We start from the raw sequence: 18,480 nt of genomic DNA, 5'->3' as shown, positions 1-18,480 counted from the left end.
GGAAGCAAATGGATGGATGATATAAAACAAAAGTAAACTTTTAGGGAGTCAGGTGGTAGCGCAGCGGGGTAAGTGCACGCGGTGCAAAGCGCAAGGACCTGTGTAAGGATCCCGGTTCGAGCCCCCAGCTCCCCACCTGCAGGGGAGTCGCTTCACAGGCGGTGAAGCAGGTCTGCAGGTGTCTGTCTTTCTCTCCCCATCTTCCCCTCCTCTCTCCGTTTCTTTCTGTCATCTAACAACGATGACATCAATTACAACAACAATGAAAAACAACAAGGGCAACAAAAGGGAAAATAAATATTTTTTTAAAAAATTTTTTTAAATAAACTTTTAAACTATAGTATCAACTAGTGGCTGTCAGGAGGAAAGAAAGGGGATTAAAGAAATCACTAAAAGGGGACAAGTATATGGTAAAGAATAGAATTAGATTTGTAGTGGTAAACTCAATTTACACATGCTGATTTTCACTGAGGCATAGCTGAAACATAATGTTTAGGATAACGTTACTTTAATTGAAAAAAAAAAAGAAAACGATGGGGATAGGGGGAAAGGTGTGTGAAGCTCGCTCTCATATCTTGCTGTCCAGAAATTTCTTTCTCACAAAGTTTTAAAAAACATGGTCTACCCCAGTGAGAGTATATATCCCACAGTTGACAGCATTCTAAAACTCAAAGACAGTGAAATAGTTGTTGGTTCCACATTACACACACACACACACACACACACACACACACACACACAAACACACACCCTTCCCAATGCTTACTCAGGCCTTGATAAATAGCTCCTTATTATATTCAGGTAAAATAGAGAGTCAAATAGAAGAACCTAAATTCTTAGCTATTTGAAGTAGATTTTCAGCTTAGGAAGAAACACAGTAAGAGGCACATTTTTATACAGTAAATAAACTTTATTTATTTCTCCAAGATAACATTGCCAATAGCCACAGATTTGCATACAATAGTTATTTATTGACTATTTACAATTTACAGTAGTATCTTTTCCTCTGAAAAATATAAGTACAAAAGCTAAGTAAACAATGAGGTACAGCAGTCTGGATATATCTTATGTCAGCTGAAAGAACTGGTCTTTAGCAAATATTCAACAAATCAATCTGGATAAAATAGTCAATTAATTGCTCTAATTTATCAGAAAAATCCACTAAGTTTCACCTCAAAATGTATTGCACAAGTCTTTTTTTTTTTTTAAATCACCCTAGAAATAAATAGGAAAGGCAAACAGTTCTCTAAAAAGAGGGACAAGAAGAATGGAAGAAAGGAACATTAAATGAGCCCATAAATCAGGTTAAGTTATTCAAAATTTCCTTTAAATAACATAAAACTTTTCCCAACAATAAATGTAAAGAAAAAAAACCTATCACGATTTCTCCACTGATAAAATCTATTTAAAAGGGAGTCTTCAATGTATTTGTGGGCCAATGTCAGATTTTTCTTGGCTTCTGGCTACATGAAAGGCCCTATGTAATAGCGTCATTCCCAAAGGTCAGCAAACGTGCAGGTGTCCAAACTTGTCCAACATCATTCTCCCCACATCTTCAAGATGAAGATCGGAGCCATGACTGGAAAAGAAAAAGGGAAAAGAGAATAAAGAAAGGAGAAAGAAAAAAATTAAAAGCCAACTTTTGGGGCAATTTGTTTTTTCAAGTTAAAAATGAAATTTTATTCTATGGTCTGGAGATTAAGAAATAATCAATATAATAAATCCAGATTAATTTTCTTGGAATTATATGACCAATAGTCAGCAGTTCAGGAAAATGGTGTGTTCTGGTGAAATTTGGCACTGGAACTTTTTGCCATGTATTGACTGCTGCCAGGTCATGATTACAGAAATCCAGGAGTAAGCATGCTGGCTTGGCAGGATCACATAAGTGCATTTCTTTAGAGTGGAGTTAAAGAGGGAAGCAGACACCCCCTCCCCTCCCTCTCAATTTCTCTCTATCTCTATCTAGTAAACAATAACTACATAAAACACAAGAAAGCTTTTTTAAAAATGAAGTAAAACTGGGGCCTGGTGGTAATCACCTGGTTGAGCGCACATGTTACAATGCTCAAAGGCCCAGGTTCAAGCCCCTAGTCCCCACATGCAGGGGGGGAAGCTTCACAAGTGGTAAAGCAGTGCTGCAGGTGTCTGTCTGTCTGTCTGTCTGTCTAGCTATCTATCTCCTCCTTCCTCTCAATTTCTGGCTATCTCTATCCAATAAACAAAGATAACAAATTTTTTTTAAAAAAAATGAAGTAAAACTGAATTTTAGAGTTCTTTTTTCTTCAATATGCTGATTCTCCAACACATTGCAAGTCTCCAGCATGATTATGCATGGCAACAAAGGACAAACAGCATTTTGTGAAAAAATCTATGCCTTATCTGAAACTGAAGCAATTTTAAAACTTAAAATGCTATAAGAAGGGAGCTGGGCGGTAGCACAGCGGGTTAAGCGCACATCGCACAAAGCGCAAGGATCCGCCTAAGGACCCCAGTTCCAACCTTGCCTCCCCACCTGCAGGGGGGTCGCTTCACAAGCAGTGAAGCAGGTCTGCAGGTGTCTATCTTTCTCTCCCCTCCTTTCTCAATTTCTCTCTGTCCTATCCTACAGCAATGACATCATCATCAACAACAACAACAATAACAAAACTAGGGCAACAAAAGGGGAAAAAGTAGCCTCCAGGAACAGTGGATTCATGGTGCAAGCACCAAGTCCCAGCAAAAACCCTGGAGGCAAAAAAAAAAAAAATGCTACGAGAAATTGTTAAAACTTTCCATTAAAGCTTTTCTCACAAAAATGTTAAAAGCCAGAAGTCAAATCAAGTTAAAAAAAAAAAAAAAAGCCAATAGAAATAAACAAGTAAGATTAAAAGACAAACTTTTCATATTTATTTAGGGAACAGAAAAAGTGTCACAGGACTGGGAGGTCAGGCACCTGATAAAGAGGGCAGATGTTCAGGCTCCTGGTCCCAACCTGCAGGGAAAAGCTTCACAAGCAATGAAGCAAAGCAGCAGGTGTTTCTCTTTTTCTCTCCCTCTCTATTTAACCTTCCTCATTCAATAGCTCTCTGTCCTATCAAATAAACAAATCAGAAATTGATTATTTTTTAAAGCGTTAACGAATTCTCAGTTGGTAAATGAATGATATAGTCCTCTACTCATGCTATATTCCCAACACTGTATTATTTCCAAAGCTAGCTCAAAAATCAGATTAGCTCTAGAAACCTAGAAGATAAAAAATAAAGTAAAACAAATATAAACTAAGACAATCTCCACAGTGTAGAGTTCCCCACACTATCTACGTCTGTATGATGCTGTTTGTCTCTCTCTTGCAAAAAAAAAAAAAAAAAATCCCTGCTGAACTTCAACTCCTTTGTCAGTTATTATTTTAAAACTTTGAGCAGTTGTGGGGGAAAAAATGCATGTGTGATTCAATAATTCTGCACAATGCAAATGGCACAAAGACAAAAAAGACAGAACATTTCTTGCTTAAAATAGACTAGAGAGAAGCCAGGAGGATGAGATGCAATATTCTGAAATTATAAAACTTATGATGGTCCTTATTTAGAAAACAGGAAAAAAGAATGAATAGAATGGACTGTTGGAAAAAGTTATGACACATTTTTGCATAGGAAAACCACAGAAAAAATACATCAAGACTTTTCCAGCAAGCCAATATCCTATAAAATATAGGAAAGTGCCCTTGCTCTTAAGACTTTGCTTTTGCTAAAGCATTCAGTTTATCAACAGTTATAAGAAACTACCTAGTGCTTTATCAGTGCTATGTTTGCAAGTAACTGGAAAAGTCCTTACTAAAGTATTTGGTTTATGTTGGGAAGGAATTGGCAAATGCTTATAAATGCTATGTTTGCAAGTAAAAGGGTACACATGTGTGGAGAGGGAAAAGACAGCAAGTGAGAAAATGTAACAAAATGTTAATGATCAGTGAATGTAGTAAAGGAAGGGAATACGGTTGCCCATTGCACTGTATACGCAGAAATTATGCTTGAAATTTTTCAAACCAGAAGCTGAGGAATTAACCAATCAACAGATATTCTAGACAGTGCAGTGATAAAATGCAATAATGCAACAAAAAGCAAGATGTAGAATGTATACTGACATTAAAAAAAAATGTTAAAGATCCCTTAGGTTAAATGTGGGAGTCATAAAGCTAAAGGTAATTCTACATAACTACTAAAGCAAGTGATGTATCCATTAAAGTCAAACTGAGACTTAAGGATAGGCAAAAAAAAAAAAAAAAAAAAAAAAAAAAAGGATGTTTAAAGCTAACAGGTTGAAAAGACAAGTGTTGTGTATTGGCATTTTCAGCCATGATAATGCTAACTGAAAAAAGAAACTTTAATTATAAGTAAGTCCATTAGTTTGTGATGGAACTCATTTGTGAGAAGTTGTAGCAAATTGTGAGGTTAAGGATGTGGCCAGATTTTCAGGGAGTGCTTATAAGTTATAAGCATGGGTGTTAAACCGTGAAGATTGTCAGCTGTGTTGAAACATACCAGATGCCTCCGATTCACTTTAGCTGCATGCTAATTAGAACAACCGCACTCAGCTAAGGTAGGATGCCTGAGGATCTTCTCTGAACAAGTGTGTTAAAAATGTACCGTCCTAGGAAGCAATCAAGCTGCATCTATTTTACGATTAACCTTAACACTACTGGCTCTTACTATTTCAGACCAGTCTTGACTCTCAGGAGGTCTTATATCAGTTAAAATTCTGGATTCATGAAATATGTCACTTCACTTTTAGCTGAGAAATCGTTTTTCATCTCTATCTCATAACTTTAACTTCAAAGGCAGCTCTTAAGAGAGAAAAAAAAAAGAAATATAAAATACATATACTTTTCTTTACATCTATAATAAAAAAAGGAAAATTATGAAACTCTCAATTACTATTTAGAGAATTAAAATTTCCTAGAATTATGAAACTCTTATTACTGGTAATGATTATTAATTTATACAAATTAACCCACAGCATAATCAATGAGATATTCACTTAGCAGAAGAGCAAAAGAATTCCAGCAAAAATAATTAGTATCATGCAATATGTTCGATTTTTGCACAAAGACACAAGACACATTATTCTTAACTCACCACATGCTAACTAAGCACAGACTGATGGGTTACTCAGAAGATACCACTGCGAGGTGAAGTATACTACAAAGCCAGGAAGAAAAAAAGCTTATTGGATTAGTTTTAAGACTTAAGTTAGCATACAGACTACAGGTGTATATACACTTTATAGGGCTAAAAGAATTGCTTTTAATTTTTCTTCCCTCAAATATCCCTGAATCAAGAGAGTACGGGCAAAGTAAGAGGAATCTATAGTGCCTCCTTCTCATCCTAACCAAATACAATACCATATTGCCGAGAGAGATTTTACTTGAAACTTCAACGTTTCAACAGAACTAAAGATGCTCTTAACACTTTAAGTACAGAACTACATACTAGACTGATTAGAGTATGACTGTTTTCTTTACAACAGGACTTCTTTCTTAATTCCTCTAAAATGCATGAGAACTTTTGATTTACATAATCACAGTTTACCATCAAAAGTTTTGGGGGCAAACTACCAATATTAATTCAAAGAGATCCAACCTCCTTAAATAGGTTTATCACTAGAGCTCTGTGCCCTGCCCACTGACTTTTTTTTTTTTTTTTAGAGGGTGAGAAAGAGAGAGGTAGGAAGGGATGGTGGGCGAGGAGAAGACTGAGAGAAAGGAGACACCCGGAGCACTGCTCCACTACTAGTGAAGCTTCCCTTCTACAGGTGGGGGCCAGGGGCTTGAACTCAGTTCACTACACATGGTGCTAGGTGCTCCACCATCTAGCCCCTGTAGCAACCAACTGAAATAAATTCTAAGTTCTGTTTTAAGGTGGTCATAATTCATGACCAAGCTCAGAAGCATCATTTTATTTGTCTTTTATATTTGATGTTTAGAAAGAAGAAAAAATTAAAAAGCAGCAAAATCAAAGACAAGCTAGAAAATAATATAGGCAATACACGCAACACACTAAGGTTAATACCCTATTAGGAAACTTGCAAAAGTATGCAGAGACACAGTTATGTGTATGCTCCCTGTTTGTATGTTTGTAAGTATTTGAAAAATGTAAGTAACCTCAGTGTTTTATGAGTGCGAGAATGCAGAACTAAATTATAGGCCAATCACCAATCAACCTTTAAAAATTGAAGTAGAAAGGGACAGGGGTGGCATACCTGTCAGAATGCACATGTGCAAGGGACCCAGGTTCAAGTCCGATTCCTACCTGTGGGGGGAAGCTTCTTTTTTTTTAATTACTTTTTGAATTTTTATTTATGAAAAGGAAACACTGACAGAAACCATAGGGTAAGAGGGGTACAACTCCACACAGTTCCCACCACCAGAACTCCGTATCCCATCCCCTCCCCTGATGGCTTTCCTAGTCTTTATCCCTCTAGGGGGAAGCTTTATAAACGGTGAAGCAGTGCTTACAGGTGTCTCTTTTTCTCTCTTCTTTCTACCTCCCCTTTATCTGTTTGTCGCTATCTAGTAAATTAATACGTTTTAAAAAATGAGGTAGACTGGACTGGGTGTGGTGTGTTGCAGCAAAGCAAAGCACTGTGGGCTGGGGGAGATCTGAAAAGGACAGAAAGGGCACTGAGGACAATGGTGAGGAGGGATTCAAGCTGGTGGCAGGAGTGGTGTGCAGACACCTATCACAGGGAGCTAAGAAGCTGTACCTATGTGTCAACAACTGTCCTGTCTACCATTATTTCCCCCATCGAACTATTTGGAAAGAAAATGAAGTAAATCAATTTGCCATTTGGTGGCATAATATTTTTTTAAAAAATTAGTTAAAAAGAGCAGGCTGGGGGAGTCGGGCTGTAGCGCAGCGGGTTAAGTGCAGGTGGCGCAAAGCACAAGGACCGGCATAAGGATCCCGGTTCGAACCCCAGCTCCCCACCTGCAGGGGAGTCGCTTCACAGGCGGTGAAGCAGGTCTGCAGGTGTCTATCTTTCTCTCCCTCTCTCTGTCTTCCCCTCCTCTCTCTGTTTCTCTCTGTCCTATCCAACAATGACGACAATAATAAAAAAAACAACAAGGGCAACAAAAGGGAATAAATAAATAAAATAAAAATATTTTTAAAAAAATTTTAAAAAACAAAACAAACAAACAAAAAAGAGCAGGCTGTTGTATATTCTTATTTTTATAAAATAAGAGGTAAAAGGGTATTATTATAAATATTGACAAAGTGGGGCTGAGCCCTGACACATCTAGTGGATGGCACACGTTACATGCGCAAGGACCTGGGGTCAAGCTCCCTAGTCCCCATCTAAGAGGGTGGGGAAGAACTTCTTTAGTGGTGAAGCAGTGCTGCAGGTATCTCTCTCTCTCTCTCTCTCTCTCTCCCCTTGTGTCTCTATCCAATAAATAAATAAATGAGTAAATAAAAAAATAAATATACTTTTAAAATAAATATCTGCAAAGCTTAGAAAACCTGGGCATGGGCTAGGTGGTGGTGCACATGTCACAGTGCTCAAGGACCCGGGTTCAAGCCCCCAGCCCCCACCTGCAGGGGGAAAGCTTCACAAGTGGTGAAGCAGGGCTGCAGGTGTCTCTCCGTCTCACCATCTCTCTCCCTCCTTTCCCTCTCAATTTCTGACTGTTTCTATCCAATTAATCAATAAAGATAAGAAGAAAAAAAAAAAAAGAAAACCTGGGCGTATTCACCACTAACAAAGATGATCTGTCAAGTTGGAAACAGGTTGGAGGATGAAGATGATGAAAGCCTTCTGGCTGGCATATGCTCCTGGATTGTTGGCAGTATTTTTCTTTAACATTTAAAAAAAAAATCACCTATTGCATAATTTTAAAAGAAAAATCAAGAGCTGAAATGACTTATGAATGGCAAATATATATTTCATGAGAAATATTTTTACTATGTATCAACTCATTTGTTTCCTAGAACTACTCTGCATACATGTGTTGGATCCATGCAAACAGATAAACTTCCAATGGAATGGAAAACTGTTGGACCTAATAATGCCAAAAAGTTCTAGGAATATTATTATTTCAGAGGACATTTAAAAAAATTCCATCCAACGAGAGAAAAGTGAGCAACATTAACATTAAGTATGGACTGATCTAGGGCAAGGACTGAAAAAGAAACTGACACGACACAGGATGTACATAAAAGGAAAGCAACGACAGTCACAGATTCACAGAAGGTTAACTTTTAACAAGGTTAACTTTTAACAACCACAGTGATAAAGAATTAAAAAAAAAAATCTTCCCCATCAAAAAAAAAAAGATTCTATTAATGGACTTGTCAAGAAAAAAATCAGTCTATATTAAACATGTCAAATTCATCTCTAGAGATGCATTTTGTTGTTGCTGCTTGGCTTCTACCATACCAGGCCAACTTCTTCAGATACAGAAATAGAGACAGAGACCACAGCACTGAAACTTTCCCCAGTGCAGTGGGGGCTAGGCTTGAACCTGGGTCATGGGAATGGCATGAAAGTATATACCTTCCAAGGTAAGCTATCTTGCTTGCCTTCTAGGAATATTCTCTTTTGCTATATCTTAGATAGAAGTTGAGACAACCCAAAAGAAGAAAGAATAATAAATAATCACACTAACAAGTGAGGCTTAAGTAACAGGGAGAATACAGAATAAAACTTAGATATAGTCTACTATAGCAGATCCAAGAACTCTAAAAGGAGGCAGAAGGGGGATAAAAGAGAATGGGGAGAGGGGTGGCATACTCAGTTGAACACACATGTTACCACGCAGAAGGTCCCCAGGTGTAGGGGCGAAGCTTCATGAGTAATGAAGCAGTGCTGCAGTTATATCTCTTTCTCTCTCCCTCTCTACTCCCCTCTCCTCTTTCAATTAGTCTATGTCCTATCAAAATAAAAGAAAGGAAGAGAAAAAGAGAAAGTGAGGAAAAAGAGAGAGAGAGCATAAATAAAAAGTCCATGGGGAATGGTGGATGCAGAGTATAGGCACTGAACCTCTGCAAATAACCCCCGGTAGCATTAAAAAAAAAAAAAAAAAGGGTAGGGGCCCCTGTAGGCTGTGGTGGAAGAAGAGGACAAATTGGTACAGGCTATGGTGTGCTGGCATATATCATGGGGAGATATCAAACTATACATCTATAACAAAAGCAGTCTTATAAATTAACATGTCCTTAATGAAGTGATCCAATAAAATAAAATCATATAATGAAAGAGCTTCTCAACTTCAGGAGAGGATTCAGCATCTGATTAAAATAAGCTTTCTTTTAAAAAATATTTTATTTATTAATTAATTAGAAAGATATGGGGAGAGAGAGAAATAACTAGACATCACTCTGGTGCACGTGCTGCCAGGGATCGAACCTAGAAACTCATGCTGGAGAGTTCAGTGCTTTATCCACTGCACCACCTTCTGGATCACTAAAATAAGCTTTCTTAATGAGATTATTATAAGGTTGGCATGATAGCTTGGGAACACACTCAGTTTGCCAAGGACATAACCCAGGTTCAAGCCTGGTACTCACCACACTGAGGAAAGCTATGGTACTGTAGGGTCTCCCTCCCCTACTCCCCTCTCTGAAAAAAACTGGACCAGAGTGGTGAAACCTGATGATGAAAAAAAAAATTAAAAGAATAACCCTATTAAAAATGGGGAGAGGACATTGACAGAACTTTGACAAAAAAAAAGAACCAAATGGCCAACAGTCATATGAAGAAATTGAAAAATCGGGGCTGAGTGGTGGTGCTCCTGGTTGAGCACACATGTTACAGTGCTCAGGGACCCAGGTTCAAGCCCCTGGTTCCCACCTGCAGGGGGAAAGCTTTGCAAGTGATGAAGCAGGGCTGCCGGTGTCTCTCTGTTTCTCTCCCTCTCTATCACACACTTCCCTCTTGATTTCTGGCTGTCTCTGTCAGATAAATAAAGATAATGCAAAAGAAGAAAATTTTTTTAAAAAAGTGAAAATTTAAAAATCCAAGGCACTGATCATCAGAGAAGTGAAAACAAATATAATGAGATAGCACTTCACACTTGTGAGGATGCCATGCATATGAAAAGACAGAACAAGTGCTGACTAGGATGTGGGAAGAATCCTTCTACACTGCTGGAGGGAATGGAAACTGATTCAATCCCTGCAGAAAACAGTCAGGAGACTTCTCAGGGCACTAGAAATGGACTCACCCTATGACCCAGCAATACCTCTCAGAGACTTACCAAAAGAACACAAAAACACTGATCAGAGAACAGAGATCTCTTCTAACTATGTTCACAGTGGCACAATGGTAGAGTGCATGACCACATGTATGAAGTACTCAGTTCAATTTCCAGCAGTAGCAGTAGCAGCAACAAAATTATTACAGGATATGCCAGAATCAGTGCCTTTTCCATAAAAAGTCCAAATTCTAGAAACCTCATATAGCAGATGTGTCAACCTTGTATTTATTATTAAACTAGGGGAGAGGACCACTCATTCATATGGACACTTGATGGCATCTTCTTATATTTGATTTACTCTCATTTTACAGTTTTATGTGACAATAAAGCCTAACAAACTTTCATTGCTTTTGTGATTTCAATGTCTTTGTAAATTGAAACAATGTAAATAGATGAGAGAAATTCATCTATCCACAGTCGAATGTTAAAGCTTACCACCAGCCGAGCATCTTCTCTTTCCAGGATTTTCTGAGCCTGATCATCAGGGAACTTCAGTACTGTAGTGATAACCTTTGCCATGGTCTACAAGAGAAACAAGGGATGGTCACTAAGACACAGTAAAGGAGATGAGGTCTCAATCCATTCCGACACGTTCTGCAGGTGGAATTCTTTAGTGCTCTCAATGGAAGCCACGACCAAAGAAGTATGATGTGAAGGTATTAGTCAAGGAAATAACAGCACTAGAATTTCAATTTAAAAGGACTCATCACAATATCTGGGTTGAAATTATTTTTAAAAGATGCAGTTACAATAGCATGAAGCTATAGAAAGTTCTAATGTTCTTGGCCCCATATCTTAAGAAACTTCATTACTCATTCATTTTACAAGGCTTTGTTAAGTGGTGTATTGCCCAAACATGTGGTCTAAATGATGAGGATTAGATACTCTCACATTCACCTTTCACTGAATCACATCATATATCTCATAAACATGGGCTACTGCATGGACATGAACATGCTTAATAGGTCTTTTTTTTTTTTAAACACATGCAGCACATCAGCCTAATAGAAATACAAATTACATTTTAAATAAACACAAGATGTTTTGTTTGGTAGAAAACAGGATGAATCAAAACATTACACATGGTAGCTTGCAAAACAAGATAAAAAATTGTGCAGATCTAAATAAATATACCGTAAGTCAGACTGTCACCCATAAGCTCGTGGAAATTTCTCCTCAAAGGCTGAAATTCCCTATTTTGTATCAAGATGAGATGTTTTGAGAGACAGAGAGGAAAGAAGATACCACTTATGAAATAAGTAGGATAACAAGTTCAGTGCTTACATACAAATAAATTCAGGTGCTAGTACTCCTTTGGGGATTCCTACAGAGGATGAGAGGATCACCCAGAGACATGACTTCAGCATTCTTCATTGTTACACAAACTATGTGCATGTATAGGGTGTTTAGGGTGAAGGGGTGGAGAAGGAGGCTAGAGAAGTTCATCGAAAAAAATACGGCATGACAGAGTCAACAAAATTTTTGGAAATTCACATGATTGAGGGAAAATGTATAATTTTCCCAGGAAAGAGTGGGAATTTTTTTACTTGCTATTCTGTGGTAAGCCTAGGCAAGATACTATATATATTTCTAATACTGACAGATTAACTAAAATTGTTCCTCAACTATTCTATACACAGGGAGATTTTAATTTCAGTCTCTTTCCTTTTATCTTTTGCTCTGTTGTTTTAATGATATTTTTAAAGTGTCTTTTAAAATAGTTTTGAGAGAATTCCAAAGGCATTTCTCAAAAATGCTCATTCTTCAAACTGTATTATCCAAATAGAACACACTCAGGTGTGCTAAACTGACATCTAGAAACTAAACATATATGGCATGAAATGGCAAGGAGAATATGAAATAGTAATGGTATTTTTTCTATTAATATTCATACGTGATCTAAACAGTTTCTGGTATACTATCTAAGAAGATAATTTTTTAAAACTACAAAAATGCAAAATTTAGGGATCCAAATAAATTCAAAATAAACAAATTCCAAGTACCCAAGTCCATTTATACTCAATTTGGAAAAAAAAAAAATATATATATATATGCATAAGCATGTCTGTCAAAATTTTTTCTTCTTAAATAACTGACTACTTGGTCTTTCATATTTCTGGACAATGTTAAATTCACTAGTGATCCAGACATAAAGCTCTTCCCTGGTTTGCCAGAAAATACTACAGTGGAGAAATCTAGGCTGTCTGCCATACCTTGAGAAAAAAAAATCTGACAGTCTACTCGACATACAATCTCTCTCAGCCCTGGGGGACAAGAAAAAGTTCAAATAAGCTACCCAGTCTAATTAGAAATGACTTCTCCTGCTAGATTTTCTTTAGGGAAAGGCTTCTTCAGTCAAGCTCAAGATTAAAAAAAAAAAAAAGAAAACACCACTTTCTATTAAATAGAACAGGTTGAATTTCAATATCAAAAGACAGTATAAAAGATCAAACGTCTCCCCCCCCCCCCAAAGTGCAAGAGTACAAAAAATATATTTACACTATGCATTTCCTACATATGGTCATAGAAATCATCTGCATTGTAAGTTAAGATAAGAAACAGTGCAGAGAAACAGATGAAAAACACAGGCGAGATGACATTCAGATCCTCCTGCTGGACAGAAACAATAGCAGATAATCAAAGCCCTCCAACTTGTTCCAAAACCACAATCTGGTCTCCATTCCAAATTCTGTTTATATGTAAAAATTTGGCAAATCAGCAGAAGATATGTGTAAGATCAGCTCTGATTCTGTCAACCCCCACTCAGAGTTTCCAGGGCCACTCCTTTAATACCTACAGTTAAAACGCTGAGCACGTTCTAGGCCCTCCATGTCTGTGCAGTCCTGAGCCTGTGAATCCTTGTTATCTCACTGAGTCAGTGTTTTAGTAGGACCAGATGACTGACTTGCCATTCTAAAATTCCACGCTGAGCTTCTTACTTTGGACTTTCTAGCTGGGCTTTCCCTCCTATTGGAGTGCAGTTATCAGAATCTAAGCTCTTAGATTATAAAACCTCTTCCTTTATGATGTCCTCCTACAGGTACATATGTCAGAATTCTATGCCTCTAAATAGCTCTTAGCATATTCTGCTAAACTAAGAACAAGTTTCTTACTACATGGCAAACTTTACACTTGGGAAGACATTAAATTTTATCTCCCTGTCTGTCCATCATGGTGATGAATACAAGGTGACATACACTAAATGCTCAGTAAATACGCAGTGAATTCTGCTATCAATTTTCAATATTTACCTATAAAACATGATAGCAAAGTAATGCAAACTATTCATCATTTTCAGTAATCAGAGAAGTAATACTGAATGCTGAACATACAGACCAGAGACAGCACTCATCACCGTGGATTCCCAGTCAAGGTATTAAATGGGGTTGCCTATGCCTCCAGGATTTCCCTGTCAGTGATCACTCAAGTCATACTCACAGCTGACTGCAGAGCTCTGACGGCAAGCTTACACCTGCTACTGCCCTATTTTCATTAGTTAATTAATTAAAAATTTTAATCTTTATTTATTGGACAGAAACAGCCAGATATCAAGAGGGAAGGGAGTGACAGAGAGCGAGAGAGACAGAGAGACACCTGTAGCACTGCTTCACCACTCGCAAAGCTTTCCCCTGGCAGGTGGGGACCAGAGCTGGAACCAAGGTCCTTGCACATTGTAATATGTGTGCTCAACCAGGTGCGCCACCACCCAGCCCCGCTACTGCCCTATTTCACACCTTATGTATCTGCTGGGTTGTTGTTGTTTGTGCCCTGTAAAATGCAAACTACAAAAAAAAAATGTAATTCACATAAATGTGTATATATGAATTATATATATATACATATATATATAATATATATCTTCCAAAAGAAACAAGTTGAGGAGGCAGTCCCCTCAAGAAAAGGTTTAGTCATTTATTTAGAAATGAGAGGATCACAGATTTAAATTCATGAATCAAACAAAGTAGCTAAACTTCTGAGAGGTTATTTTCCCTTTCTCTTTAATAACTGAATCACCTGGTCTAACTCAAATATAAACCACCACCCAACAAAGACATGGGAGAAAGTCACATTATCAATCAGGGTTTTGTTTGTTTGTTTGTTTGTTTTTACCAGAGCACTGTTCAGCTCTGGCTTATGGTGGTGCAGGGATTGAACCTGGGACTTTGAATTACTGTGTGCATATATCTTTCCAGTTCACATTAGAGATCTTCTGATGTCCTTACATTTTAGGTTTAAAATATATTGATTGGCCAAGTCAATCTGAACTGACGTAGCACTCTATGGCTTGTTAGTAACACCCCAGAGACCCCAACTGAAACACTGGTTATTTCTAAGAATTAAAGACTCAATCTCAGCTAAGGTATGTGGACAATATAAAAATTCACAAAGGTAAAAACTTGAAACAGTATCAAAAACAAAAACTGTTATAAAAGTTTTGCTTGAGGAAAGACTAATAAATTGTCCTAAAAAAACATTTAACCCAATTCTAGATATATTTACCACAAGTCCAAAATAAGGCTCCTTAAAATACACTGCAGGGGATACAAGCAAAAGTAAGACAAAACTCTGCATTCAAGGACCTTACAATAAAATGAACATTCTAAAAAACAAGTTAGTCCAACATTAATATTAATAAGCTATGCTAATTTTTACATGATCAGTGTTCATATCTATACAAAGGATTTTATACAGGAAATAAAGTAAAATATTTCCAAATTTCCCTGAGCAGTCATTCCCAATTATGACCACTTCCAATACTACCTAAACTATCCTAGTCTCTAGAAATTTATTCTCCTAACTTTGAAATCTGAAGTCAAAAGAAGAAAAAACAGGATGCTTCAGAAAATGTTAAGCTAATTAAATTTTAATTTTCAGTGCTTGGCACCATCCAACAGTCTTTGAGTAGTTAATATTTTATAAGTGTAACAAGCAAGAATGATTTGCCAATTCACTTTCGTAAACTAAAAACAGTCATCAGTTATTGCCACAGTTAGCATGCATGGTAAGCATATGGCATTGATATGTGCATTAAAAGCAGGACACAATTTCTGTTGAATTAAGTCGCATGCTGGGTCACCAGGCAAGATTCATACCTTAGTCTCACGACCCATCATATACTCAAAGAGCACTTTCCGCAAATACTCAAACTCAGTAGGTTCTCCAAACTGTGAGACATCAGTATGGTATAAATTGCCACCTGTTAAAACAAAAACAGAAAAACAAGTATAAAGACAAAACCCAATGAACTACAGATTACTTAGGAAACAGTAAACTTCCAATGGAATGGAAAACTAGTTTTTCTATTGTTGCTGTTGCTTTTTTTTTTTTTTTCAATTGGGAAGTGAATGATTTACAGTGCAGTTGTTGACTCATGGGTAAAATTCCTCATCTCACATGCCCCCCCCATCATTTTCCACCATCATGCATCAGGACCTCAAATCCCACCCCTAGTCTCCACTCTCACTACAGTCCTTTGCTTCAGTAAAAAAAAACAAAAAAAACAACAAACTGTACATGTGTCAACAGTCTTATAAATCTTAAGTTATCTCAATAAAAGTGATTTCATTAAAAAAAAACAAACCTAGTTTTTTTTTAAAAAATCACTTTATTGGGGGGGGTTAATGGTTTACAGTGCAGTTGTAGACTCAGGCATAATTTCTCATCTACCAAGAATTACAGAAGTTAAAATATTAGATTAGAAAAATAAAAACCTTTAAGTCCATCTATCAGACAGAACTGTTAACATGGTCTGAGTAATCCCTCTTACCTTTGTAATGTGTTCTCACAGTTGTTGCACATATACTCTTTTCATATTCCTTCAAACGGTCTTCCAAATTATGAATCTAAAATGTCAAATCATAAGTCACATGAAAACCATGTTTTAGGGGCCAGGCAGTGGGGTACAGTGGGACACGACTGAGTGCACACATTACTATGCTCAAGGACCCAGGATTGAGCCCCCACTTCCCACCTGCTGGGTGAAGGCTTCACAAGCAGCTAAGTAGGTCTGCAGGTGTCTCTCATTCTCTCTCCCTCTTTATCTCTCCCAACCCTCTTAATACCTTTCTGTCATATCAAATAAAAGCAAGGAAGGGGAAGAGGAAAAAAATTGGCCACCGGGAGCAGTGGATTCATGGTACCAGCACTGAGCTCCAACATTAACAGTGGTGGCAAATAAAAACAAGTTTTGATAACAAAATTGTTGCATCTGCTAGATCTTTCAATGCTTAAGACATAATATAGACAAATAAAATATAAATGGCTGCTTAATTATATTCAAAAGGTACAGATAGCAAAAGATTAAACATATACATTGGACTTTTATCAATAGTAAAATTTTTGTACCTCAGAGAATATTATAAAGAAAGTGACAACTTACAGGAGAAAACATTTGACAATTATATATATAAGTGATAAGGAAAACAGTACTCAGAATATATAAAGAATTCTTTAACACTAAGAACTCACATATAATGCAAATAAAACCTAGGCAAAGAACTTAAATGGATATTGTTCCACAGAGATATGCAAATGGACAAAAACGACTGAGGGTTCAACATCATTAATCAACAAGGAAATGCAAATTAAAGCCATGATGAGATAGCACTTCATACTGACTTTTTTGGAATCCTTAAATTTTGTTAATGAAAACATAAAATGATGCCATTGTGTAAAAGAACTCGGTTACTCTACAGGTGTTAAACATAGTATTACCACATAATCTAGTAATTCTATATCTAGGTATATGCCCCAAGGAACTGTTAAATCACAGACACAGAAAGCAGATTATGGTTGCCAAAGGCTTGGGGGCAAAGTAATAGAAAGTGACAGTTCAGTGGGATGAATACGGAGGATTCCTTCTGGAGTGACGAAATGTTCTGAAGCTCAACCATAGCCATGGTTTCAAACACTGAATGAATTAAATGTCAAAGAAATGTGCACTTTTAAATGGTCATAACAGTGCATTTTATCACAATAAAAATAACTAGTACAAAAACTGCTCTATTAGAACAATTTGAAGATTTGAGGATGCTAAAAAAATTTTAAAGCAAAATGAAAATTAATTTTGTTAATTAAGAAAAATATCTAACATATACAAACACTGAATGTTGAGTACAGTTAATATCCATCTACTCAAGTATAACCTAGCTTCAACAATTATCAACATTTTTATGTACAAATGTTAAGAAAATTGAGAGGTGGGGGAGGAAACCTTGAGATTTAGACTCCAAACTCGTCTGATTGAATCATTGTTCCTTCAAATTCGCAGTTAAGACTCCTAAAGACCTTGAACCTCAGATACATAGTCATGTTTGTGTGATTATGTATATTTTTAGGCATATACACATAATCCTATTTAAATAGTATGGCTTGAATATACATATATGTAATATTTAATCCAGATAAGCTAGTCACCTGGAAAAAATTGCAAAGTCTGAAGTCAATGTATTTTCCTTCTGGTAAAGGTCAGAACAACTTATTTTATAGAACTTACGTTATTACAATGAAACAACAGAAATTATAATGAAACAACAGAAATTATAATAGAAAATATTAAACACTAGAAATAATGGAATGTAAAGGTTCTTGTTTAAATACACATGACCATAAATTTAAAAAGCTAAATTCCAGCACTACTGTATTTAGAAATAAAATTTCTTGTAAAAGACAGATTTACAAGCCAATTATCAAATCAGTTTTTTAAAAAAAAAATAGATAAGTAAGGTCCAAGAATACACAGTCATAATCAAGGAAGTTGGTTAAAAGTAAAAGGCACCTGTACCTGTTCTCTGAACTCTTGCTCTTTCAACTTTGAATCACTGATTAGTGTAGTCTTCTGTGCTAGTTGTGTCTGAAAGAACAAAACAATCAGATCTAAAATGCAAGGTTTTATCATTGTCTGAACACAATTCTATTCCTCTTAGGATTTTTCTCTTTGTTAAAACGGTCTCTTCATGTTTTAACTAAAAACAGAATGGTTCTGAAAATTCAATGAAGAACTAGTCATACCTGTAGTTCCATAATTGTTACCTAAAAATGGAAAAAGAAACACATAAATACATCCAATAAATCTAGAAGAAATGGCAGTGTGAAAGTACAGTTGTCCCATAAATAACATGGGGTAAGGGCAGGGATAGTCTTCTATTCCTCACCTCTACCTTATCTTATTCTTAATAACATGCAGTTAGCTAAAACCATGGATAGAAAAAAAAAATCCAGGTGTAAGTGGACCCGTGTAGGTCAAATGA

General features: G+C 36.6%; 1 protein-coding gene across 15 annotated transcripts in view; it reads right to left on the bottom strand.

Annotated features, from left to right (window-relative positions):
- Positions 1-889: 889 nt before the first annotated feature.
- GOLGA4 (golgin A4) overlaps positions 890-18,480 on the bottom strand; it is a 98,407-nt gene continuing 80,816 nt past the window's right edge. For 6 of the 15 annotated variants that reach the window (XM_060180598.1, XM_060180601.1, XM_060180606.1 and 3 more), the window contains 8 exons: positions 18,242-18,262; positions 18,015-18,083; positions 15,999-16,074; positions 15,325-15,428; positions 10,667-10,753; positions 7,716-7,855; positions 5,112-5,174; positions 890-1,579 (listed from right to left, as the gene is read on the bottom strand). In XM_060180598.1, coding sequence (XP_060036581.1) covers positions 5,141-5,174; positions 7,716-7,855; positions 10,667-10,753; positions 15,325-15,428; positions 15,999-16,074; positions 18,015-18,083; positions 18,242-18,262 — 531 coding nt within the window. In that variant the 3' untranslated portion in view covers positions 890-1,579; positions 5,112-5,140. Of the gene's footprint in view, positions 1,580-4,685; positions 4,820-5,111; positions 5,175-7,715; positions 7,856-10,666; positions 10,754-15,324; positions 15,429-15,998; positions 16,075-18,014; positions 18,084-18,241; positions 18,263-18,480 lie in introns of all 15 variants that reach the window. The other 9 variants (XM_060180605.1, XM_016185542.2, XR_009547068.1 and 6 more) reach the window with 8 other exon arrangements.

Source organism: Erinaceus europaeus, chromosome 21, assembly GCF_950295315.1.
Source record: "Erinaceus europaeus chromosome 21, mEriEur2.1, whole genome shotgun sequence".
In the NCBI taxonomy this organism is placed as follows: Eukaryota; Metazoa; Chordata; class Mammalia; order Eulipotyphla; family Erinaceidae; genus Erinaceus; species Erinaceus europaeus.
Note: the sequence above shows the minus strand (reverse complement) of the source record. Positions and strands in the feature narration are given on the sequence as shown.